Source organism: Cervus canadensis, chromosome 15 (genome assembly GCF_019320065.1).
Source record: "Cervus canadensis isolate Bull #8, Minnesota chromosome 15, ASM1932006v1, whole genome shotgun sequence".
Classification (NCBI taxonomy): Eukaryota; Metazoa; Chordata; class Mammalia; order Artiodactyla; family Cervidae; genus Cervus; species Cervus canadensis.
In genome coordinates, this window is record NC_057400.1 from 45,930,320 (window position 1) to 45,958,109 (window position 27,790).

Here is a 27,790-nt window from a genome sequence, read left to right on the forward strand (position 1 = left end):
GAACTGCCATACGACCCAGCAATCCCACTGCTGGGCATACACACTGAGGAAACCAGAACCAAAAGAGACACATGTACCCCAATGCTCACTGCAGCACTGTTCACAATAGCTAGGACACGGAAGCAACCTAGATGTCTGTCGGCAGATGAACGGATAAGGAAGTTGGGGTACATATACACAATGGAGTATTACTCAGCTATAAAAAAGAATGCATTTGAGTCAGTTCCAGTGAGGTGGATGAAACTGGACCCATTATACAGAGTAAAGTAGAAACACCAGTACAGTATATTAACACATGTATATGGAATTTAGAAAGAGAGTAAAGATGATTCTATATGCAAGACAGCAAAAGAGAGATGTAAAGAACAGACCTTTGGACTATGTGGGAGAAGGCGAGGGTGGGATGATTTGAGAACAGCACTAAGACATGTATATTACCGTATGTAAAATAGATGACCAGTGCAAGTAAGATGCATGGAGCAGGGTACTCAAAGTCAGTGCTCTGGGACAACCCAGAGGGATGGAGTGGGGAGGGGTATGGGAGGGGGGTTCAGGATGGGGGGGACACATGTGCACCCGTGGCTGATTCATGTTGATGTATGGCAAAAAACATTACAATATTGTAAAGTAATTATCCTCCAATTAAAATAAATTAATTTTTTAAAAAGTGGTGAGAGGGGACATCCTTGTCTTGTCCTGATCTTAGAAGGAATGCTTTCAGCTTTTCATCACTGAGTATGATGCTAGCTGTAGGCTTGTCATATATGGCCTTCTTAATGTTGAGGTATGTACTCTCTATGCCCACTTTATGGAGAGTATTTTTTATCATAAATGAGAGCTGAACTTTGTCAAAAGCCTTTTCTGCATCTACTGAGATGATGATATGGTGTACCACACTGATCGATTTGTAGATGTTGAAAAATCCTGGCATCCCTGGGGTGAATCCTACTTATCATGGCGTATGATCTTTTAATGTATTGTTGGATATGGACTGCTAGTATTTTGTTGAGAATTTCTACATCTATGTTCATCAGTGATACTGGCCTGTAATTTTCTTTTATTGTGATATCTTTGGTTTTGATAACAGGGTGATGGTGGCTTCATAAAATGAGTTGGGAAGTTTTCCTTCCTCTGAGACTTTTTGGAACAGTTCAGAAGCATAAGTGTTAACTCGTCTCTAAATTCACCTGTGAAGCTGTCAAGTTCTGGATTTTTGTTTGTTGGGAGATTTTTAATCATAGTGTCAATTTAAGGGCTGATGATTGGTCTGTTCACATTTTCTATTTCTTCCTGGTTCAGTCTAGGGAGACTGTACCTTTCTAAGAATTTGTCCATTTCTTCCAGGTTGTCCATTTTGCTGGCATATAGTTGTTCATAGTAGTCTCTTATGATTCTTGGTATTTCTGTGGAGTCAATTGTAACTTCTCCTTTTTCATTTCAAATTTTACTGATTTGAGTCCTCTTCCTGTTTTTCTTGATGAGTCTGGCTAAAGGTTTATCAATCTTGTTTATCCTTCCAAAGAACCAGCTTTTAGTTTAATTGAATTTTGCAATTGTTTTTTTTTTTTCTATTTCATTTATTTCTGCTCTCACCTTTATGATTTCCATCCTTTTACTAACTTTAGGTTTTGTTTGTTCTTCTTCTCTAGTTGTTTTAGGTATAAGGTTAGGTTGTTAATTTGAGATTTTTCTTGTTTGAGGTAAGATTGTATTGCTATAAACTTCCCTCTTAAAATTGCTTTTGCTGCATCCCATAAGTTTTGGACCACTGTCCTTTCATTTTCACTTGTCTCTAGGTTTTTTTTTTTTAATTTCCTCTTTGATTTCTTCAGTGATCCAGTGGTTGTTTAGTAGCATATTGTTTATCCACCACCTGTTTGTATTTCTTAGTTTTCTTTTTTCTTGTAGTTTATTTCTAATCTCATAGCATTGTGATCAGAAAAGATGCTTGATATGATTCTGATTTTCTTAAGTTTACCAAGGCTTGTGTTATGGCCCAACAAGAGCTCAATCCTGGGGAATGTTCTGCATGTACTTAAGAAAAATGTGTAGTCTGCTGCTTTTGGATAGAATGCTCTATAAATATCAATTAAGTCCAACTTGTGAAAAGTATCATTTTAAGGCCTGTGTTTCCTTATTGATATTCTGTTTGGGTGATCTGTCCATGGATGAAAGTGGGGTACTAAAGTCCCCCACTATTATCGTGTTACTGTCGATTTCTGCCTGTATGTGTCAGTATTCACCTTACATATTGCGGTGCTCCTATGTTGGGTGTCAGTTGAAAAATTGGCTAATAACCTTATGGGTTTTTCCTTGGATGTTATTTGTCTTTTTTCCCTTGCTGCTTTTAATAATTTATCTTTGTCTTTAATTTTTGTCAGTTTGATTATCATGTTCTTTGGTGTGTTTGTTCCTTCTTGGGTTTATTCTGTCTTGGACTCTCTGTGCTTCCTGGACATGGTTGACTCCAAAGTATTGGAGTTTCAGCTTCAGCATCAATCCTTCCAATGAATATTCAGGGTTGATTTCCTTTAGGATTGACTGGTTTGATCTCCATGCTCTTCAAGGAACTCTCAAAGAGTCTTCACAAGTATGACAGTTCAAAAGCATCGATTCTTTGGTGCTCAGCCTTCTTTATGGTCTAATTCTCAAATCTGTACATGACCACTGGAAAAACCATAGCTTTGACTATACAGACCTTTGTCAGCAAAGTGATGTCTCTGCTTTTTAATACACTGTTTAGGTTTGTCATAGCTTTTCTTCCGGAGCAAGCATCTTAATTTCATGACTGTAGTCACGGTTCACAGTGACTTTGGAGCCCAAGAAAATAAACTCTGTCACTGTTTCCATTGTTTCCCCTTCTATTTGCCATAAAGTCATGGGACCAGATGCCATGATGTTAGTTTTTTGCATGTTGAGTTTTAAGCCAGGATTTTTTTTAAGCCACTGTCCTCTTTCACCTTCATCAAGAGGCTCTTTAGTTCCTCTTCACTTTCTGCCATGAGGGTGGCATCATCTGCATATCTGAGATTGTTTCTCCTGGCAATCTTGATTCCAGCTTGTGCTTCATTCAACCCGGTTTTCGCATAATGTACTCTGCATATAAGTTAAATAAACATGGTGACAATATACAGCCTTGGTGCACTCCTTTCCCAATTTTGAACCAGTCCATTGTTCCATGTCAGGTTCCATATGCTGCTTCTGTCTTGCATACAGGATTCTCAGGAGGCAGGTAAAGTAGTCGGGTATTCCTATCTCTTTAAGAATTTTCCACAGTCTGTTGTGATTGACACAGTCAAAGGCTTTAGCATAGTCAATGAAGCAGAAGTAGATGTTTTTCTGGAATTCTCTTGCTTTTTCTATGATCCAACGGATGTTGGCAATTTGATCTCTGGTTCCTCTGCCTTTTCTAAGTCCAGATTGTATATCTGGAAGCTCTCAGTTCATGCAGTGTTGAAGCCTGCTTGAAGGTTTTTGAGCATTACCTTGCTAGCATGTGAAATGAGTGCAACTGTGGTAGTTTGAATATTCTTTGGGACTGAAATGAAAACAGACCTTTTCCAGTACTGTGGCCACTGCTGAGTTTTCTAAATAGCTGGTATATTGAGTGCAGCACTTCAACAGCATTGTCTTTCAGGATTTTAAATAGCTCCGCTGGAATTCCTTCACCTTCACTAACTTGGTTCACAGTAATGCTTCCTAAGGCCCACTTAGCTTCACACTCTAGGGTGTTTGGCTCTAGGTGAGTAACTGCACCATCGTGGTTATCTTAATGACCTTAATTTGGTCAATAAGTCCTTTTTCTGTACAGGTCTTCTGTGTATTCCTGCCAGTTCTTCTTAATCTTTTCTGCTTCTGTTAGGTCCTTACCGTTTCTGTCCTTTATTGAGCCCATCTTTGCATGAAATGTTCCCTTGGTATCACTAATCTTTTCAAAGAGATCTCTAGTCTTTCCCATTGTTTTCTATTGTTTTCCTCTATTTCTTTGCACTGTTCACTTAAGAACGCTCTTTTATCTCTCCTTGCTATTCTTTGGAACTCTGCATTCAGATGGGGACATCTTTTCCTGTCTCCTTTGCCTTTTACTCCTCTTCTTTTCTCAGCTATTTGTAAGGCTTCCTCACACAACCATTTTGCCTTGTTGCATTTCTTTTTCTTGGGGATGGTTTTGGTTACCACCTCCTGTACAACGTTATGAACCTCCATAGTTCTTCAGACACTCTGTTAAAGTTCCAATGTGTAATTTGTTCTAATTAAGGAGTGACAGAAAGGGTTTTATTTGAATGCCAAATATAACCAATTTGGTAAGGATTTTGAAGACATGTGGGATATTATTAATTATCCCAGGTGGGCTAGAGAGGAAAGTATAATAAATAGAGACTTAATATGTATTTGTCAGTCAAATCCTAGGACAGCTCACAAAGAGAAGGGTCCTGAAAAAAAATGCCCAGATCTATTCACATACTAAAAATATCCCACACTATACATTTAAAGTAAGCTCCCAGATTTAAAATTTACACACCTTGAGTTTAATTAGAATTAATCAATTCCTCACAGCTTGATCACTCCCGAGTGAACTGAAGAATGGCTTCTAATACTGCACGCCTGCATTCCAACCTGCACTGGACCATGATAGCTCTCCTGGAGCAGACATCCTCAGATGTTCTCTCTCAGGACGTCTGTACCACCTTCTCTCTCTCACTCTAAAGTGCACCAACTTTATAGCACAAAAGGCGCTATAGCTCTGCTATAAATGATGCACCTTTACAGTTCAAGATGAGGGAAGGAAAGGAAGTGGACCATTTCAGCTTGGGGTTAATGCATCTTCCACTGTTTCCTCCCATGTCTTCCTGTCATATCCCTGTTTTTGAATCAATCTGAATGCCACACAGGACTGTGGACATACCCTATGCTTCACGGCCTCCCTGCCTTTGTTCACATTTCCCCCTTAACTGAGAATATACTTCCTCCATCTCTGCCTGTGAAAATGCAGTTTATCCTGGTTTTTCTTATATCATTACTTCTTCCACAGAAAAGGTCTCTCAGCTCTCCTTATCCTGTCCCCTACAGCACTTTTATTTGCAACTTTAGAACAGAATGTAACAGATTTTGCTTTACATTACAGTCAGTATGCTTGTCTCTTCTTCGGTAGGTTATGAGAAACTTGAAGACAGGAACTATATGTGGCTTCTCTCTGTGAGTCTATGCTTAGCACCCACTGGTTACTCAATGAATATTCATTACATTTAATATATACAGCCTATGAGTTAAAAGGGAAAAATGCAAGATAAAATTCACTTATGAAACTTCAATTCATACATCAGTCTTTGGACAGTGTGGTCAGCAAGCAGATTTGAGGACAGAATATTACTAACCACACATGTTAGGATGACAAAACGTAAGGCAGTCTCACCAAAACAAACAAACAAAAAAAAACTGGCACAGCCTTTCTAGGAAACAGCTGTGAGGTCAGTTAGTGCTTTTAGGTTTCTCTCTTAAGCCGCACAGTTCAAAACCACCTTCCACAATAGAACGTGACTCCACAACATGCAGTAGCTCTGACACCTTACTTGAACTGGTGCTTCATCATGTTCTTACAGATTGTCTTAGACTTATAGGACAGTCCTATTTCTGGATCAGCTGCTGTCATCCATCTGCTCCCGCACAGTCAATCCCACTGAGCGCAGCCCCTGAGAACACTATTTCAATGCCAGCAGAAGCTCGGCGTGAGGATGGACTGTGTAGCTGCTGCCTTGCTGTTTTGTTCCCAGGAGGGCTGACGGTGGTGGTCAGGTGCCACCAAAGATACCTGCACCCAAGTACCAACAGGAGCTGTAGGTTTTCCAAAGCCCTCCAGGGTCCTGAGAGACAGGGGAAGGGGTCAGCATAGGGTTTTGGTTTACTGTTGTCGCTGTAATCTTCGAACCAGAAGAAAATACAGCAAAATTCTGTATATCCTCTGAGAGGCCCCAAGTTATTAGTCTTTCATGGTGGAAGAACATACCAAGTGTATACTTCGAACTAGCTATTACCAACTGTTGATGGAGCTGTTGTTTAGTCACTTTAGTCATGTATGACTCTTTGTGAACCCATGGACTATAGCTCACCAGGCTCCTCTGTCCATGAGATTTCCCAGGCAAGAATACGGGAGTGGGTTGCCATTTCCTTCTCCAGGGGATCTTCCTGAACCATGGATCGAACCCAAGTCTTCTGCATTGGCAGGTGGATTATTTACCACTGAGACACCAGGGAAGCCCATTGATGGAGTGGGTACCTAGGATTCTTTCCTTAATAACAAGTAATTGGAGAATAAAGCACTGTATGAGGGAAGGGAAAATAGATGGCCCAGAGGGTAACAAGGGTGGTGTATCTGAATGGGGTGAAAAGAGAAAGTCTTTGATCTAATAATAAAAATTCATTATTGTTAAATATTATTATTACTGCTGCAGGGGATGATTACAGTCTTGCTAAAGAACAATATTATTATTTGCATGACTGAATTACAAGTTGTCAGTACTAATCTCACTTAGCCCGTAGAGCTGGAAAAATTTCAAGTTCACATAAGTGGAAAGGTGATATCAAGGCACTCAGGTATTTATTTTCACTTAGTAGGTTAGCCTAGGCTATACCTATAGCATAGATGATAAAACCATTCCCTTGAGAATGAACTTTTGCCCTCCTGCAGAATTTCCCTTCTCTAGAACTCATCATTGTAATAGAGATAAATATAACAACACATTTGAATACAGAGTATAACAATACATTTGAATACAAAGTTCCAAAGAATAGCAAGGAGAGATAAGAAAGCCTTTCTTCAGTGATCAATGCAAAGAAATAGAGGGAAACAACAGAATAGGAAAGACTAGAGATTTCTTCAAGAAAATTAGAGATACCAAGGGAACTTTTCATGCAAAGATGGACACAATAAAGGACAGAAATGGTATGGACCTAACAGAAAAAGAAGATATTAAGAAGAGGTGGCAAGAATACACAAGAACTATACAAAAAAGATCTTCACGACCCAGAGAGTCACGATGGTGTGATCACTCACCTAGAGCCAGACATCTTGGAATGTGAAGTCAGGTGGGCCTTAGGAAGCATGACTAAGAACAAAGCGAGTGGAGGTGATAGAATTCCAGTTGAGCTATTTCAAATCCTAAAAGATGATGCTGTGAAAGTGCTGTACTCAATATACCAGCAAATTTGGAAAATTCAGCAGTGGCCACGGGATTGGAAAAGGTCAGTTTTCATTCCAATCCCAAAGAAAGGAAATGCCAAAGAATGCTCAAACTACCGCAAAATTGCATTCATCTCACACACTAGTAAAGTAATCCTCAAAATTCTCTAAGCCAGGCTTCCACAGTATGTGAACTGTGAACTTCCAGATGTTTAAGCTGGATTTAGAAAAGACAGAGGAACTAGAGATCAAATTGCCAACATCTGCTGGATCATCAAAAAAGCAAGAGAGTTCCAGAAAAACATCTACTTCTGCTTTATTGCCTATGGCAAAGCCTTGACTGTGTGGATCACAACAAACTGGAAAATTCTTAAAGAGATGGGAATACCAGACCACCTGACCTGCCTCCTCAGCAATCTGTATGCAGGTCAAGAAGCAACATCAGAACTGGACATGGAACAACAGACTGGTTCCAAATTGGGAAAGGAGTACATCAAGGCTGTATATTGTCACCCTGCTTATTTAACTTACATGCAGAGTACATCATGAGAAATGCTGGACTGGATGAAGCACAAGCTTGAATCAAGATTACCGGGAGAAATATCAATAACCTCAGATATGCAGATGATACCACCGTTATGGCAGAAAGTGAAGAACTAAAGAGCGCCTTGATGAAAGTGAAAGAGGAAAGTGAAAAAGTTGGCTTAAGCTCAACATTAAGAAAACTAACATCATGGCATCAGGTCCCATCACTTCATGGCAAATAGATTGGGGAACAGTAGAAACAGTGGCTGACTTTACTTTTTGGGCTCCAAAATCACTGCAGATGGTGAAATTAAATTTCATCACTGCAGCCATGAAATTAAAAGATGCTTGCTCCTTGGAAGAAAAGTTATGACCAACCTAGACAGCATATTAAAAAGCAAAGACATTACTTTGCCAACAAAGGTCCATCGAGTCAAAGCTATGGCTTTTCCAGTAGTCATGTATGGATGTAAGAGTTGGACTATAAAGAAATTTGAGCACCAAAGAATTGATGCTTTTGAACTGTGGTGCTGGAGAAGACTCTTGAGAGTCCCTTGGACTGCAAGGAGATCCAACCAAACCATCCTAAAGGAAATCAGTCCTGAATATTCATTGGAAGGACTGATGTTGAAGCTGAAACTCTTTTAATACTTTGGCCACCTGATGTGAAGACTGACTCATTTGAAAAGACCCAGATGCTGGGAAAGATTGAAGGCAGGAGGAGAAGGGGACGACAGAGGATGAGATGGTTGGATGGCATCACCGACTCAATGGACATGAGTTTGAGTAAACTCCGGGAGTTGGTGATGGACAGGGACGCCTGGCGTGCTGCAGTCCATGGGGTCGCAAAGTGTTGAACACGACTGAGCGACTGAACTGATAACACATCAGCATGTAACAATGCCTTCTCTGAAAACAAAGGTGCCTGATGGAAAAATCATACCAAACTATATACCTAATTTTTAATAACTGTAAATAATGAAGTCAATCTTCAGAAAATAAACAACTAATAAAAACATGTATTTCTACACCACCAAGGAAAGGTGCTGGTGGAGCACATGGTAAAGAGTCTGCCTGCGATGTGGAAGACCCAGGTTCAATCCCTGGGTCAGGAAGATTCCCCTGGAAGAGGGGATGGCAACCCACTCCAGTATTCTTGATTAGAGAGTCCCCACGGACAGAGGAGCCTGGCGGGCTACAGTCCATGGGGTTGCAAAGAGTTGGACATGACTATGCGACTAAATACCTCAAGGAAATGTAACACGTGACGTTGAAAAAGAAAATCTACTAACCTCAGAGGCTGCTATTTCGGTGAAGGCAGTCAATGCCTGCTCCACATTAGATTTCTGTTTGGTGGCCATTAGGCAATAGTTTTCCATTATGCGAAGCTGTACATGACCCTGAATGGTCTGAGGTTTTAGTTCTTTAAGGAGCTTTTCTGCTGTTCTCACTGCTAACTGCGCAGACTCTTGCTTCTCAGTTGAATTACTGTATGCAATTAAAAGTAAATCTGTTAGTATCTATTACTCATGAAACAAAATTCATTGAGATTAGAATGAGCTTGAGGGTACACTGGTTTCTACTTTTCTCACCAATTTAAAACTAATCCTATTGAAAAATGTCACTTATTCTTTTCTAATATAAATTAAAGCACAGTTAGTTTTAAAAAACAAAACTAACATAGCTTCAATCAAACATCATTAGACATTTATTCACTTTAAATTGAAAACAAAAAGTGAATACTATCCACCTGTGGTAAGTGTATTCATTTAATACAAAACTGAATTTAGGATAAGTAGAATCATCCAATTATCAAATAGCATATTTGCTCAGAAAAAGAAAATAAAAAGACTATAAACTATTGTAAATCAACTGTACTTCAATTTAAAAAAATTAATTTTTAAAAAGGAGGGAGCAGAAAGTAACTATGTTAAAGTTCTTACTATGTGCCAAGCACTGTATTACTTCATTCAATCAATGTTGAATCCATTTTATACATGAGAAAACCAAGGCTCCAACAGAGAAAGTATTAATAATTTTCCAAAGGTCACATATCTCTATTAAACCTAGGATTTCAATCTAAGTTTGCCAGACATATAAAGTGTACTTAATTTTCCTCACCCTGTTGCCTATTAGACTTTTAAGAAAAGAAATTCTCTATTTGTCAAAAGGTTGTAAATTTTAAGTGCAATAACAATTTGTGCAACAGCAATTTTCTTATATACTGACCCACCTGGGACCCACCTTATACACCTGAATATAATGTATTAGTAAATCAATTAACAAAAGGAAATTGAATTCTCAAAGGCTAATAATCACTGAAGCCACTGATCTTCTCAGGCTTTTACCTTCTCTAAACATTTTACACTGTTGGTAACCTTCTTTTCTCCCAATCCTCTTTGTTTTTTGTAAGATTACAGTTTTCCTTCTCTTTCCACCAAAGTGACTGTCCTTTGCTTACCTCTCTTCCTCCTTCAATCTCCTTGAGTGTTAGCACACCCCAAATTTAGTTCTTAGACATCCGTTACTGCATTCTACTTGAAAACAGGTCATTGATGGGGTCCCGACTACCCACTCAGCACTGGTCCCCCAAATTTGTATCTCCAGCTGTGACTTCCCTTTTGAGTTCTATATTCTGAGTTTGGTGTGTTCAACCCATGGCTGAAGATTTCCATGTGGACAGCGTTTAGTTGCATAACAACAGTAGGATACTTTAACCTTTCTAAAACAAACAAAAAATAAAAATGCCTCTCCCTTACTGTAAATCCTTCCACGGGCCTCTATAATCCAAGCCTTCAAAGTTGTCACTGACACATCTCAACAACTGGGTCCACTTTCTCCCACTCCTCTATGCAGCTTCCCCCGACTGCTATGATTTCTATGAATTCCTCCAACACTTAACATCAATTTAACCCATTTCTGTTTTGTTGGAGATTGAATGGTTTCAGATACAGTCTTGCCTACCAGGTCAATTGCATGTTCCTGGGGGCAGAAACTGTCTCTTCTATTCCCTTCCATCCTTATACGCTCCCCTCGCTGCCTTCCCCGATTCTGAGGAAAGGACAAGACCAAACACACAGACAGAAATATAACCACTGACCAGCGGTGCGCCACAAGGCGAGCAGCAGGTGCGCTGCGGCCAGGCAGGACTCAACCTAAACCTTGCCTCCACCGTGTTCTAACTCCATCACATTAGACAGCTTAACTTTGAGCTTTTTCACAATGTTGTAATGGGGAATAAATATTAATAAGATAGTGCGTTAATAAAGTATAGAAAACAGGGTTTGGCACATAGCTATCATGTTAGGAAGTTACTGTTATGTGGACAATTTTTTCCAATGTAATCAAACTCTACAATTCATCCCATTTTTTATAGAGTAATTGGGGGACTGTCTTTAATAACATCTGTTCTGATTTAGGAAACCTTCTATAAGCATTTCATACTTGTTTCAGGAAAGAGTTATTTCAGCTGATTTATTCATTAAACTTTCATTAGTGCTATCCTGGAATTTAGTTCTCCTTTACAAAATACCCTTGCTTATTTTGCCCCTAACAAGTGTTTTTTTTTTAAGTGTATCTTGTAACGACTACTCACCCCAGATCTGCATCAAGATTTTCAAATACTTCACCTCCAATAGTTTCATTATCTGGATTCAAACAGATTTCAATCATATTATAAAGGGCATTTTGGCCCCAGTCACTGTCTTTCCGAGCTTTATTAAAATGTCGAAGGGCATCATTTGGTTCTCCAGTATACCTTGTTAGATGTTAAAAAAAAATTACTTATTTCAATCACTACAAACTTTAAATCATTTATAATTTATTTAGTAAATAAAACTATCACTTTAAAATGCAGAAATTTGTAATTCAATGAAAAAAAAAAACATTATATAGAGTTTATTTGCCAATAAATTTACCAAAGATATAACCCTTTACAGTACTGAAATCCTGGCTCCAGTTTTGCTCTGGAGTTACGTTTCTCAGCCATTAAGAAAAATCGTGGAACATCTTCAAGTTTTCCACATCTTCTTAAGAAATCAATTAAACGAGATAACGTCATATAATTATCTAGAAACAAAGAACATTTCAGTTATGGACAATATTTTACAGCTTTTGTTTTGATGGTTGAAATCTTATTTTATTTAAGTATAGTTTGCTTCAAATGAAGTGCAATTTAAATATAAACAAAAGGAGTGCCTTAGGGGTTGTAAGTCCCTAAAGAGACTGTATGGACACTGGATGAATTCTCAAACAATAAAGGTGGGGTTGGCCTGGTCACAGTGAGAGAATGTTCATTATAGGCAAATCTATAAAATGCATACTCGTTGTGACTTACTTTTCAGTCATTCCTGGGACCAAAACCTTCTAAAAAGAAATAACCTCTGCACAATCTAAACTCTTAGAAGTACAATTCAGGAGGATCAATTTGATTGCACAGGACAAGTCTGTCTCTGGGATCTGCTTTCTGACTTCTGCTTCCGAGGTGGTGCCAGTCGTAAAGAACCTGCCTGCCAATGCAGGAGAAGTAAGAGATGTGGGTTCGATCCCTGGGTCAGAAAGATCCCCTGGAGAAGGGCATGGCAACCCACTTCAGTATTCTTGCCTGGAGAATCCCATGGACAGTGGAGTCTGGTAGGTTATAGTCCATAGGGTTGCACAGAGTTGGACACGAACAAAGCGACTTAACAGGCAGGCAGCTAGGAAGCAGGTGAGAACATCTTGATGATAACGTTTAGGGTGGGCAATCAGGAATTTTACTCAGACGTGCCTTAATGTGTATATGTACCTGAAACACTAGATACCCACTTGCCATATTATAACCTTAACATATTAATCCCAGTATTTTAATCCTATTTCATCTACTTCTAAGGAAAAAGAGTTAGTTATTTAGTCTTGGGTATAATTTTCTGGCAGGCTCTGCCAGAAATTAAATCTATTCAGTCCTTTCTAATCACTAAAATACTAAATTTGGGGAATAATTTTAATACCTATTTTTTAAGATTATAAAAATAATGCATGGACACTTCAGAAAATTTGGAAAACTATAGAAAAGTATAAAGGAGAAAAATAATCCCTCATATTCCCGCCAACTAGAGATTACCACATTTTGGTACATTTCCTATGTTTATGAGTGGAAATCAATTTATAAATATTTAAATACAAACAAATATGTTGCTTACATATATAAAAGTTAGAGTCACATTTGGGATTCTGATTTTGACTCAACATTGTATAGTAAACATTTCCCAATTGTCATAAAATGGTCTTCAAAAACATTTTAGTCACTGCACTCCTGTCTATCACACTGATAGCTCACACTTTATTTCTGTATAGTTATGTTTTTTAGGTATTGGATCTTATAAGTATTTGTTAGCACAGGACGCACGGTAGAGGATTTATAAAATTCCTTATTTATATAAGCTATTCTGATCACTTTGATGGGGCTTCCCTGATAGCTCAGTTGGTAAAGAATCCACCTGCAATGCAAGAGACCCTGGTTTGATTCCTGGGTCAGGGAGATCTACTGAAGAAGGGATAGGCTACCCACTCCAGTATTCTTGGGCTTCTTTTGTGGCCCAGCTGATAAAGAATCTGCCTGCAATGTGGGAGACGTGGGTTCCATCCCTGGGTTGGGAAGATCCCCTGGAGAAGAGAAAGGCTACTCACTCCAGTATTCTAGCCTAGAGAATTCCATGGACTATACCCATGGGGTCACTGAATTCCTAGAATTAAAGCACACACATACAAATAAAAACTTTTAAAAGCAATTTATCCTGATTCTATTTTCTAAGGAAAGAGAACATGCCATATAATCCAGCTCTTCCACTTCTGGGTATATACCCCCAAGAACTGAAAGCACGGACCTAGTGAAATATTTGTACACTAGTGTTCACAGCAGCCAAAAGGTGGAAACAACCCACATGTCCATCAGTGGGTGCACGGATAAACAAAACATGGTGTATATATATGTGCTGCTGCTGCTGCTGCTAAGTCGCTTCAGTCGTGTCCGACTCTGTGCGACCCCACGGACGGCAGCCCACCACACTCCCCCGTCCCTGGGATTCTCCAGGCAAGAACACTGGAGTGGATTGCCATTGCCTTCTTCAGTATATATATGTAAAGGCGTATTATTTCAACTTAAAAGGGAAGGAAATTCTGATGCGCCACACACAACATAGATAACCCTTGAAAACACTGAATTAAGTGAAATAAGCCAACAAAAAAAGAACAAGTACTGTATGATTCCATTTATAAAAGGTATCTAGAGGAATCAAATTCATAGAGGCAAAAAGTAGATGGTGATTGTCAGGGCCTGCAGGAAATGGGGAGTTAGGGTACAGAATTGCAGTTTGAAATGATGAAAAAGTTCTCACGATGGATCATGGTGATGGTTACACAAAAATGTCAATGTACTTAATGCCACTGAACCACACGCTGAAGAATGGCTAACATGGCAAATTTTATGTATGTTTTAACAAATACAAAAAAATCATTAAAAAACAGGAACCTCTGTGGGCTTTGCATCTACTCTTTTACATGATGTCAAAACAATCCAGGTTACAATATAACCATTTGTCTTTTTAAAAGTTTTATTGACATATAGTTGATTTACAATGGTATGTGAATTTCTGCTGTACAGAAAGTGATTCAATTATACAAATATACACTTTTATTAATATTCTTTTCCATTATGGTTAATCACAGGATACTGAATATACAAGTTTGTGCTATGCAGTAGACCCTTGTTGTTTATCCATTCCATATGTAATAGCTCACATCTGTTAACCCCAACCTCCCACTACATCCTTCCCTGAACTCTCTTCCCCATGGCAACCACAGCTTTCCTCTACGTCCATGAGTCTGTTCTGTAGACAGGTTCATTTGTCATATTTTAGATTTCACATGTAAGTGATATCATATGCTATTTGTCTTCCTCTTTCTGACTCACTTCACCTATTATGATAATCCCTAATCCATGTTGCTGCAAAAGGCATTGTTTCATTCTGTTTTTCATGGCTGAGTAATATTCCATTGTATATACGTACTACGACTTTATCCATTCCTGTTGATGGATATTTAGGTTTTCATGTCTTGGCTATTGTGAATAGTGCTACTGTGAACATAAGGGTGCACGTTTTTTTTAGATTAGAGTTTTGTCTGGATATCTACACAGGAGTGGGACTGCTGAATCAAATGGTATTTCTATTTTTAGTTTTCTTAGGAACTTCCATTACTGTTTTCCATAGTGGCTGCACCAACTTACATTACCACCAACAACAGTATAGGAGGGTCCCTTTTTCTCCATATCTTCTCTAGCATTTGTTACTTGTAGAGTTTTTAATAATAGCAATTCTGACCGGTGTATGGTGGCATTTCATTGCAGTTTGATTTGCAGTTCTCTAATTAGCTATGTTGAGTATCTTTTCCTGTGCCTATTGTTCCTTTATATTTCTTTGGAGAAATGTCAAATTAGATCTTCTGCGCATTTTAAATTGTGTTATTTTTTGTAGCTGTTGAGTTGTATGAGCTGTTTGTATAGTTTGGAAGCTAAGCCCTTGTCAGCTGCATCATTTGTAAATGTTTTCTCCCATTCTTTGAATCTTTTCATTTCGTTTATGGTTTCCTTTGCTGTGCAGAAGCTTTCATCTTTAAATAACTAGCACTGGGTTTTATTGATATTTTCTATTGCTTTAAATCTCTATTTTATTTATTTCCTATTTGATCTTTATTATTTCCTTCCTTCTGCTGACTTTAGGTTTTATTAGTTCTTTATCTAATTCTTTTAAGTGGCAAATTAGGTTGTTCAAGATTTTTCTTGTTACTTTGAGGAAGGCCTGCATTGCTATAAACTTCCCTCTAAGAATTGCTTTTGTGGCATCCCATAGATTTTTGTATGGCTGTGTTTTCACTGTCATTTGCCTCAAGGTATTTTTTAATTTCCTCTTTGTTTTATTGTTTATTCATTAGTTCTTTTAGTAGTATGTTCTTTAGTTGCCATGGAATAATTTTTTCTCATTTCTTACTGTTGCTGATTTCTAGTTTCATGCCACTGTGGTCAGAAAAGATGCTTAGGATTATTTCTGTACTTCTAAAATTCGCCGAGGCCCATTTGTACCCTAGTATGTGGTCAATCCTAGAGAATGTTTCAGGTGCATGTAAAGAATGTGTACTCTTGTGTTTTTTTGGGGGGGATGGGGGCTTAATGACCTGAACATATCAATTAAGTCTTAACTGTACTATTGTATCACTTGGGATCTCTCTTGCCTTATTCATTTCCTGTCTAGAAGATCTGTCCATTGATTTAAACGAGGTGTAAAAGTCTCCTATTATTGTATTCTTGTTGATTTCTCCTTTTATGTCTGTTAGTATTGTTTTAGACATTTGGGTGCTCCTATATTAAGTGCATATATATTGCTGTTGCCGTTGTTCAGTTACTGAGTTGTGTGTGACTCTCTTGTTACCCCATGGACTGCAGCATGCCAGTCTCTTCTGTCCTCCATGATCTCCCAGTTTGCTCAAACTCATGTCCATTGAGTCGGTGATGCTATCTAACCGTCTCATCCTCTGCCACCCCCTCTCCTTTTGCCTTCAATCTTTCCCAGCATCAGGGTCTTTTCCAATGAGTGGACTCTTCACATCAAGTGGCCAAAGGATTGGAGCTTCAGGATCTGTCCTTCCAGTGAATATTCAGGGTTGACTTCCTTTACAATTGACTGGTTTGATCTCCTTGTGGTCCAAGAGACTCTCAAGAGTCTTCTCCAGCACCACAGTTCAAAAGGATCAATTCTTTGGTGCTCAGCCTTCTTTATGGTCCACCCTTCACATTCGTACATGTCTACTGACAAAACGATAGCTTTGACTATATGGCCCTTTGTCAGCAAAGTGATGTCTCTTCCTTTTAATACACTGTCTGGGTTTGTCATGGCTTTTCTTCCAAGGAGGAAGTGTCTTTTAATTTCATGGCTGCAGTCCCTATCTGCAGTGATTTTGGAATCCAAGAAAAGAAAATCTGTCACTGCTTCCATCTTTTCCATTTCTATTTGTCATGAAGTGATGGGACTGGATGCCATGATCATAGTTTTTTGAATGCTGAGTTTTAAGCCATGTTTTTTTTTCACTCTCTTCTTTCACTCTCATCAAGAAGCTCTTTAGTTCCTCTTCACTTTCTGCCATTAGGGTAGCACCATGTGCATATCTGAGGTTGTTGATATTCTCCCAGCATTCTTGACTCCAGCTTGTGATTCATCTAGCCCACCATTTCACAATATGTACTGTGCATAGAAGTTAAATAAGAAGAGTGACAACGTACAGCCTCGACATACTACTTTCCACCAATTTTGAACCAGTTTGTTGTTCCATGTCCAGTTCTGTTGCTTCTTGATCCACATACAGGTTTCTCAGGAGGCAGGCAAAGTGGTCTGGTATTCCCCTCTTTTTGAGAATTTTCCACAGTTTGTTGTGATTCACACAGTCAAAGGCTTCAGCATAGTCAGTGAGTCAGATGTTTTTTTGGAAATCTTGCTTTCTCCATGATCCAATGAATGTTGGCAATTTGATCTCTGGTTCCTCTGCCTTTTCTAAATCCATTTTGTACATCTGGAAGTTCTCGGTTCACATCCTGCTAAAGCCTAGTTTGAAGGATTTTGAGCAAAATCTTGCTAGTATGTGAAATGAGTGCAATTGTATGGTAGTTAGAACATTCTTTGACATTACCCTTCTGTGGGAGTGAAATGAAAACTGACATTTTCCAGTTCTGTGACCACCACTGAATTTTCCAAATTTGCTGACCCATTGAGTGCAGCACTTTAACAGCATCATCTTTGGGGATTTGAAACAGCTTAGCTGGAATTCCATCGTCTCCACTAGCTTTGGTCATGGTAATGCTTCCTAAGGCCCACTTGGCTTCACACTCTAGGATATCTGGCTCTATGTGTGAGTGACCACACCATTATGGTTATTTGGTTCATTAAGACCCTTCCTTGTAAATTCTGGGTATTCTTGCCATCTCTTCTTAATCTCTTCTATTTCTGTCAGGTCCTTACTGCTTCTGTCCTTTTTCATTCTCATCTTTGCATGAAATATTCCCTTGATCTCTCCAATTTTTTTTGAAGAGATCTCTAGTCTTTCCCATTCTATTGTTTTCCACTATTTCTTTGCAATGTTCACTTAAGAAGGCCTTCTTATCTCTCCCTGCTATTCTCTGGAACTCTGAATTCAGTTGGATATATCTTTCTCTTTCTTCCTTGCCTTTTGCTTCTCTTCTTTCCTCAGCAATTTGTGAAGCCTCCTCAGACAACCATTTTGCCTTGTTGCATTTCTTTTTCTTTGGGATGGTTTTGGTCACTGCCTCCTCGTCAATGTTATGAACCTCTGTCCATAGTTCTTCAGGTATTCTGTCTACCAGATCTACTCCCTTGAATCTATTTGTAACTTCCACTGTGCAATCATAAAGAATTTGATTTAGGTCATACCTGAATGGTCTAATGGCTTTCCCTACTTTCTTCTATTTGAACCTAAATTTCACAATAAGCAGCTGATGATCTGAGCCACAGTCAACTCCAGGTCTTATTTTTGCTGACTGTATAGAACTTCTCCATCTTTGGCTACAAAGAACATAATCAATCTGATTTCAGTATTGACCATGTGGTGATGTCCATGCATCTTTTGGTTTGTTGGAAAACAGCATTTGCTATGGCCAGTGTGTTCTCTTGACAAAACTGTTAGCTTTTGCCCTGCTCCATTTTGTACTCCAAGGCCAAACTTGCCAGTTGTCCAGCTATTTCTTGACTTTCTACTTTTGCATTCCAATCCCCTATGCATATATGTAGACAAGTGTAAAATCTTGTATTGATTCTTTTGTCATTATATACTGTCCTTCTCTAACTTTTTTTATGGCATAGGAACTCTGTTCAATATTCTCTAATAACCTAAATGGGAAAAGAATTTGAAAAAAAAAAAGAGTAAATATATGTATAACAGAATCAGTGAATTTCTCCTTTTAAAGTCTGTTTTGTCTGATATGAGCAATGCTACCCCCGATTTCCTCTCATTTCCAGGAAATATGTTTTCCATCCCTTCACTTTCAATCTTCGTGTGTCCTTTGACCTAAAGTGGGTCTCTTGCAGGCAGCATATTGTAGACTTTTGGGTTTTTTTTCCTTCTTCCTTAATCCAATTTGCTACTCTCTCTCTTTTGATTGGAGCATTTAGTCCATTGACATTTAAGGTAATTATTGACAGATAACTAACTACTGCCATTTTAACCTAACTTTCCCATTGATTTTACATTTCTGCTTTATCCCTTTTTCTGTTTCTTTTGTGGCTTGATGATTTTCTCTTGTATTATACTTATGTTCTCTTCTTTCTGGTTTTTGTGAATCTACTGTTATGTTTTTGATTTGTGGTTATCCTGTTTTTCAAGTATGTTAACCACATCCTATATCTACTTGCCTTAGACTGGTAATCATATAGGCTCAAACACATTTGAAGATATGAAAAAAAAATCTACTTTTTCTTACTCTCCTCAGACTCATTTTATAATTTTGATGTCCTCTTTTACATCTTTTATGGTTCATTGTGGTTATCATTACTTTCACTGAAATTTTTTTTTTTTTTTTTTTTAAGCCATGTTCTGGCTGATTAGGATGATTTGCTTTCTAATTGTGATTTTCTCTTTCCTATATATTTTTTCTTCTTTCCTATTCAGAGAAGAACTTTTGATATTTCCTCTAGGATTTCGTAATGCTGTTTCTTTTAGTTTCTGCTTATCTAAGAAATTCTTTTTTGTACATGAAAAGAGCTATTCTTTTTTTAAAAATGTTTATTTTATACTGGAGTATAGTTAGGTATACAGTGAAGTGACTCAGTTATACATACACATGTATTCATTCCTTTTCAAATTCTTTTCCTGACTGGGCTATTAGAGAATATGGAGCAGAGTTCCCTGTACTACACTGTCAGTCCTTCTCAGTTATCTATTTTAAGTATAGTAGTGTGTATATATCAATCCTAAACACCCAACTTATCCCTTCTCCTTGACTTTTCCCCTTTAGTAACCATACATTTGATTTCTGTGAGTCTGTTCCTGTTTCGTAAGCAAGTTCATTTGTATTTTTTAGATTCAGCACATAAGTGATATATGATATTTGTCTTTGTCTGGCTTACTTCACATAGTATGAAAGTCTCCAGATCTATCCATGTTACTGCAAATTGCATTATTTCATTCTTTTTAATGGCTGAGTAATATTCCATTGTACATATGTATTACATCTTCTTTATCCATTCATCTATCAATCAAGATTTAGGTTGTTTCCATGTTTTCCCTATTGTAAACAGTGTTACAATGAACACTGGGTGCATGTATCCTTTCAAACCAGGACTTTGACTGGATATATGCCCAGGAGTGAGATTATTGGATCATATATATGGAGCTCTATTAAGAAACCTCCATACTGTTCTCCATAGTGGCTCTACCAATGCACACTACCATCAACAGGGTGGTAGGGTTTCCTTTCGTCCACATTCTCTCCAGACTTTACTGTTTGTAGACTTTTTGATGATGGCCATTCTGAGTGGTGTGAGGTAATATCTTACTGTAACTTTGATTTGCATTTCTCTAATAATTAGCAGTATCGAGCATCTTTTCATGTGTCTCTTGGTCATCTGTATGTCTTTTTTGTAGAAATGTCAATCTAGGTCTTCTGCCTATATTTTGATTGGGTGATTTATTTTTTTGATATTGTGCTACATGAGGTGTATAGACCTTGGAGATTAATCTCATCAGTCTCATCATTTGCAAATATTTTCTCCCATTCTGTGGGTTGTCTTTTTGTTATGGTTTCCTTCGCTGTGCAAAAAGCTTTAGAGTTTACGTAGAGTTTACCCATTTTTATTTGTTTTTATTTCCATGACTCTAGGAGATGGATCCAAAAAGATACTGCTGCAATTTATGTCAAAAATTTATGTTTTTCTCTAAGAGTTCTATAGTATCAGGTGGTCTTACATTTAGGTCTTTAATACATTTTAAGTTTATTTTTCAGCCAGTCTATATATGCTGGTTGGAGCACTTAATAAATTCATGTTTAAGGTAATTATCAATATGTACTTTCTTGGTGCCATTTTGTTAATTGCTTTCAATTTGTTTTTGCAGGTATTTTTCCTTCCCTCCCCTTTTTTCTCTTGTGATCTGATGACTAACTTCAGTTTTTGGATTTCTTTTTCTGTATCTATTAGAGATTTTCAATTTGCAGTTACCATGAGGTTCTGATATAGCAATCTATATATAAACAAGATTGCTTTTAAGTTGCTGGTTTTTTTATTTCAAGTGCATTTTCAATATCCTGCATTTGTACTCTCCTCACAACTGCTGGTTTTGGTATCATATTGGTGTGTGAATGATTTCCTACCTCTGTACTTCTTGTAGGACCTGGGTGTCTGTTTCTTTCTTTAGGTTTTGGGAAGTTTTTAGCCATAATTTCTTCATATGTGGTTTTGAGTTCTTTTTCTCTTTCTTCCCCTTCTGGAATCCCTATTATGCATAGATTGGCATGGTAAATTATCCAAAGGTCTCAAATATTGCTTTCATTTTTTTTTTTCATTGACCTTCTGTCCTGATTGGGTGTTTTTCATTATTCTATCTTCCAGGTTACTTATTCATTCTTCTGCATTATTCATTCCATTATTCATTGCCTTTAGTTCATTTTCTGTCTTGGTAAATGAGTTTTCTAATTTTCCTTGGTCCTTTTTTTTTTTTTTTTTTACATTTTCTAGTTCCTTTCTACAGTACTCTGCATTTCTGTTGACAGCCTTTCTTAATTTCTTTAGTATTTTCATTATCTTCTTTTTGAGACTGGTATCTATTAACTGAAGAGGTCTGTTTCATTGCCTGATTTTTCAGGGGAGTTCTTTCAGTCTTTTAACTGGGAGTGGTTCCTCTGCTTCATTTTACTTCTGTTTCCCTTACTCTGAGTTTAGGAGAAACAGTTATGCACTGTGGTCTTGGGAGCCTATTTATATGTGGGAGCATCCCGATGGAGCTCATGTGGGATTAATATTTTTGGTGTGAGGGTTGTTTATTGTATGGATGCTTGCTGCCTCTTTCCTTAGTGTGGGCTAGTCATTATCCCCTTGAAGAGGATATCCAGATGCAGTTGCTGGTGCCCAGTCCTGGGGTTCTCAGCAGTGGCGGTGGCTCACACACACCCCTAGAACATGCAACGGGAACAGAGGCAGCTCGTGACTGCCCAGGGAGTCCGGGAGGACGGAGTCATTGGCTGGAGACCTGCCTGAAGCATGGAGCAGGGCAGTGCTGGCAGCTCCCGACCACCTCTGAAGCCCCAGGGGCAGTGCTGGCTTACATCTGCTCCTGGAGCTCGTGCAGGCTGTGTCTGGACATCTGAGCGCTCACAAAGGAAAAAAGGCTGTAATGGCGAGTTCCATCCCTCCCCTTGCACACCACCCACACAGTGATGCCCAGCCTCTAAAGCAGACCAGGCGTCTTCTGCCTACATCCTCAGGTGCAGTTGCAGACTCTAGCATCTTGAGGTTTCTGCATAGCCCACCCCACTTTACTCCCTGGATCTGATCTCTGAAGCCTGAGCTTCTCTACCAAGCCCCACCCACGCTGGTGGACATGTGTTTCCGGGTGGTGAGTGCAGAGTGGTGACTGGCTGTGCAGGTCTCTCTCCGTTCCAGCTGGGGCAAAACCAGTTGCTGCATTCTCCAAGGCTCCAAAGCGCCCCCTCTGTTTCAGCTGATCTCCCCGTCAGGGGACTTCCCAGGGTGCAAGAACCTTTCCTCTTTCACAGCTCCCTCCCAGGAGTGCAGGTTCCATCCCTAATTCCTTTCTCACTTTTTTGCTTTTCTTTTTTCTTTTGTTCTACCAGGTTATGTGGAGATTTTCTTGTCCTTTCAGAGGTCTGAGGTCTTCTGCCAACATTCAGTAGATATTCTATGACAGTCATTCCACATGTAGATATATTTTTGATGTATTTGTGGGAGGAGGTAAACTTCATGTCCTAATACTCTGCCATCTTGACCACACCCCCCACCCACATTTGCCTTTCTTAACCCATAATGTTTGGTTTCAAAATTTTATTGCCTCTGCCTTTGGCATCATTAAAAAGAGGATATGATATGAATATGGTTTTGTAAAGAAGATTCAGATATTTGTATTGTCCTTAGACTATGAAACTCAGCTTCCCTAGTGGCTTAGATGGGAAAGCATCTGCCTGCAATACGGCAGACCCAGGTTTGATTGCTGGGTCAGGAAAATCCCCTGGAGAAGGAAATGGCTACCCACTCCAGTACTCTTGCTTGGAAAATACCATGGATGGAGGAGTCTGGTAGGCTACAGTCCATGGGGTCACAAAGAGTTGGACAAGACTGAGCAACTTCACTTTCTATTTTTCTTTGACTATGCAAATTCAAGGAAATTACTCAAATTCTCTGAGTCTGGGATCACTCACTTTCTTAAAATAGGATTGTAAGATTGACCTTGAGAGTGCCATGGAAATCAAGTAAAATAAAAGCATTAAAGAGCTTAAAATTACAAACATCAACAGTAATATATATAATGCCAAATATTGTAATAAAAACTAGGACTACCCTATAAAAAAGCCATAGAATCTAAAAGCTATATTGAATTAGACAAGAAGTAAATTTAGGATGAAATTTGTGGCCCCCAATTTTTGGTATGACTTTGCTAATGTGTGTAATGTATGATATTGTTGATATAATCTAAAGTCAACCTTAGGAGGCCAGTTTCTTGAATAATTATCACCTTAAAATATTACTGAAATGCATTTATTATTAGTTGAAGTTATAATTACCACTGAAAGGTTAGATTGCATTAACCTGTCTTTTGGTTAACCACGAAATTTGACAGAGGATAAATCTGTACACTTAAGAAATCTGTCAAAAGGTGAAATGTATTATATTCTGAAACATGATTATTCATGTTCATGATTATTGATGAATAGTGAGGACTTACTACAAAAACAAAAAAAACCACACAGTGTGATGTAACGAGGAATGAAGTGTGATGGCATTTCAGTGCACAGAATTCCTAACATTGCCTGGGGGAGGAAGAAAAGGTTTCACATTGGACAGACCTTTGAGCAGCCTGAAGGGCAGGCGGGGGATCTTATTATTCAAAGGGCAGACAGCATGTGCAAAGACAGGATCGGTAATCGAATGGAGAGGGCAGTGTACTGAATTAGAAGAAGTGGGATACGAAATACAGATGGAAGGATACCCCTGGCATATATTACTATCAAAATAATGCTCTAGTTTAGTCTTTTAGACTTTTTTAAAAATAGTTTTAGAATGAATATGATAGTCCTGTAATGGCCTGGAAGAGCAAGAGCCCAGAGACTGGAAGATTAGCTGGGAAACTGCACTAGCCCATGTGAGAGGTACGTGCTAAGTCGCTTCAGTTGTGTCCAACCCTTTCAGACCCCATGGACTGTAGCCTGCCAGGCGCCTCTGTCCATGGGATTTCCCAGGCAAGAATATTGGAGAGGGTTGCCATTTCCTACTCCAGGGGATCTTCCCAACCCAGGGACTGAACTTGTCTCCAGCTTGGCAAGTGGATTGTTTACCACTAGCGCCAGGTTAATAAAGCCCTTAATTAGAGCAGGGGGCTAGGAGAAGATAGGACATGATAGTTCACTGTTAAGCAGAGAGAACTAATGGGACTTGCTAACCAATTAGTGTGAGGGAGGGGGAAAACTCAGGATGATCTGGAGATTTTGAGAGAGAAAAGGTTTGTAATCTGTTAAGAGTGCAATAATTAGATCTGTAAAGAGAATTTTCTACTAGCTAGGTTAGGTCAAATTAGTACATTTCTGAAGTAAGCTCAAACACAATATTAAAGTATAAGATGTTCTACTGAGAATGATCTGTAACACACATGAAGTACTGTGCAGGTTTTAGAATAATTCTGAAAAGACTGACTAGTAGATAAGTTTATAAAGTCCTATTAGGAATAAAGCATAGAATGCAAGATTAAAAGCATAAAATATCACATAGACAATAAAAGTTTACTTAAAATTTTGTATTTTTAAACAACTTGGTATTTTGCAGTCATTCATTGATCCATTTAACCAGTAAACATTTACTTTGCAGCATCTATGTACCTGGAAATATATCCGACGCTGGTAGCTGTATATTGCTCACATGCTGGATGTGGTGTACGAGGAAAAGATGAGACAAAGGTAACTAGAAGGCTGGGGACCAGAGCAAATGCCTAATGGCTAATGCCCTTTACTGAAAGAAAAACAGAAGGAGCAGGTCTGGAGGGAAGGAAAAGACCCGGTGTTCTACTTTGGACAGGTTAAGCTAAAGAGCCTCCCAGGCACCCACATGGGTGTGCAAACAGGCAGTGGTGTAGATGAGTTAAGACCGTACTCCGGACAGGAAGGACACCAGGTCTGGATGAAGTCATAAGAGTGTGGTGAAGGTATTAAAGATGGGGCAAAAGTTTGAGATCAGATGTCTAAAACATTCTGAAAATTAAACGTCATAAAGAGTAGATAGATCTAACAAAGGAGAGTGAAATAGAACAGTCAGCTGGGAGAAGAAAAACCAGGTAAGCCCAGCATCCCAGAAGTGAAGAAAGGCTCTGATGAAGGATGGGGATAAGCTGTGCTAAATACACTGTCAGACCTGGGGAGGCAGAGAACTAGAACTAGAGCTGGATCCGGAAACATGGAGTTCCCTGACAGCCTCCCTGGAGTTCAGCAGACAGTGAAGACAGCACAGACAGAAATCCCTGAGGAAAACGGAGCGATGGAGCAGGAGGCGGGAGGGGAGAGTGAATGGAGAGGTGGGAGGTGGTTTCTATGTATGTACTGATGCCTTCAAGGCGGGGAGATGGCACAGCCTAGTTATGTGCCAACTGCAAAGAAAATGACAGTGCAGGAGACACAGACGCCAGAAGGCAAACCCTTCAGGAAGCAAGGGGAGCATCCAGTGCCCACCCAGAGCCGTGCTGCAGGGGGAATGGCAGACCTGGGGTGGGGAAAGGGCTGGGGGCAGGCTGACTTGGGGACGGAAGCGAGAGGAAGAAGTGTAAAACGGAGATGGAGTGAGTGAATTCCTCAGAGAGAGACAGCAGGATTGCCTGGTAGCATCTGAGGGTACATTTGGGGTTGGTGGTCTTAAAATGAGACCAGTGACTTTAATGACCAGTCATTGTCCTTATAATCATCTGAGCTGCTCAAGGGCAGGTGTGGAATAAGCAGTGTTGGATTTGACCAACGGTATGGTTTTTTCAAGAAGTGTAACAGCCAAAAAGAGAAAGGGAGTGTACTGCATTTGAAGATAAAGCCAGCGGATATTTACCTGGTTTTCGTTCTAAAAGCTGTTGTAAATGAAACACGGCTTGTTCATAGTCCTGTTTTCTGAACATGAGATCTGCCATCATCTATAAAGGTAAAAGTTGGTTCTAAACATACAGCCATGTATTTCACAAAGCATATTATTCCTATCAAGGTTGACTGCTATGAAAACACATAGGAGAAACATGAGGGCAAAGTTTTATAAAACGGATCCATTTAAAATTCAAGTACACCTTAAGCAGATTAGCACTGAGATCCATCAAGGATGTGAAACAGATCTCTCTGTTCACAAAAACTATTTTTACCAGAAAATATGTTATAAGCAGTTATTTTTTAAAACAGAAATTTGAAGGAAACTGCACTCTATGTGTTATCATAGAGAAGACACCTCGCTGGACTTTGAAAAAATAACAAGAAAATCTTTTAAAAACCCAAAACAATATTTCAAAGGAATTTAAAACGAGCAAGACTCACTGAGATTTTCTTATTATGTATTTAAAAAGGGAGAGTTCTTGTATTTTTCAGTTATAGTGACTCATTTGTCAAATTACTAAATGAACCTCACAAACTGTCATCTATGAAGCTGTTTGAAAAACTAACAAAGCCTCAACCCTCCTAAAATTGAGAAAGACAAGCAAAACTATTTAAAACACAGTGTCTTAAAATGTTATATGAAGAATTTTCTCTGTAATTCAGAAAGTCTGACTGAAACTGTTAAAAACTCCAGCATGTTTAAGTAAATACTGTAGTCTTTAGGAAATTATAACTTGATCACATGAACCATTCCTGACCAGGCATCCTTTCAGTCATACAGAAAAACTAAAAATGTACTAATAATCTTAAAAATATTATTTTTTCCAAAAGCCAAAAAGAGCCCGGCCTCCCATCTACTACTGGTTTTATCAGGTAAAATTTGAAACTGCCACATGGAATAAATACAAGACACGACTGCCTTGCTGGCACTGAAGTGTCCTGGACTAACCATGGTGGCGGCCTCATTGTCCTGGTCGTTCTGGAGAAGCAGGGCACAGTGCCGCAGGCAGGCGTCGGGGTCATCTTGTACCAGGTACAATCGGGCCAGCTCCAGCATTATCTATAGAGAAAGGCAAGGTTAATCAGAAACAGTCTAGAGCAGAAAGTTAGGAAAGTGTCTAGGGCACAGATGTCACTTGACCAAAAGTTAGTGCAATAAAAATGCCAACCACGACAGGCAGGTGAAGCTATAGGGTTGCTCATCTCTAGTTTCTCTTATACTGGAAAAATTATGGAAAAACAGGCTGTAACTCACTTGAAAAGTAGAGAGAGACAAAGCATTGTGAAAAGAACAGGTCCAAAATTAGCAGCTAAGATTCTAGTCCAAGCATCTCCACGATGGGGCCACGTCCCTTTACCTCTCTAAACCTGTTTCCTCATTTGTAAAATATCAATTAAAGGCTTAAAGCAGATACGCTCCAGATTTACAACTATGATTTCAGTCACTTCAGTCGTCACTGAACAAGGCACCTGTTTGGTTGTGACTTAGAAAACACTATTTTTGCCTTATGTCTGAAAGAGTTATATTAATTCAAAATGTTCAATCTTAAACTTCAAAATTCTAGAACATGGCTGTCTTGTGTTTTACATCACTTACATATTTAGACACTTACTGGACTATTTTTTAAAAATGTTAATCATCTACCAAGATCTGAGAGTAGAAAATCCTAGAGATGCTAGCTGAAAACTATCAACACTAGCAGACGGTTCCTGTG

At 38.8% G+C, this 27,790-nt stretch overlaps 1 protein-coding gene across 2 annotated transcripts in view; it reads right to left on the bottom strand.

Annotated features, from left to right (window-relative positions):
* TTC21B (tetratricopeptide repeat domain 21B) overlaps nucleotides 1–27,790 on the bottom strand; it is an 87,376-nt gene that overhangs the window by 14,562 nt on the left and 45,024 nt on the right. For both annotated transcript variants that reach the window (XM_043487821.1, XM_043487822.1), the window contains exons 21-25: nucleotides 27,025–27,135; nucleotides 26,047–26,128; nucleotides 11,620–11,770; nucleotides 11,298–11,459; nucleotides 8,995–9,190 (exon numbers count right to left, since the gene is read on the bottom strand). In XM_043487821.1, the coding sequence (XP_043343756.1) occupies nucleotides 8,995–9,190; nucleotides 11,298–11,459; nucleotides 11,620–11,770; nucleotides 26,047–26,128; nucleotides 27,025–27,135 (702 nt within the window). The remainder of the gene's footprint in view (nucleotides 1–8,994; nucleotides 9,191–11,297; nucleotides 11,460–11,619; nucleotides 11,771–26,046; nucleotides 26,129–27,024; nucleotides 27,136–27,790) is intronic.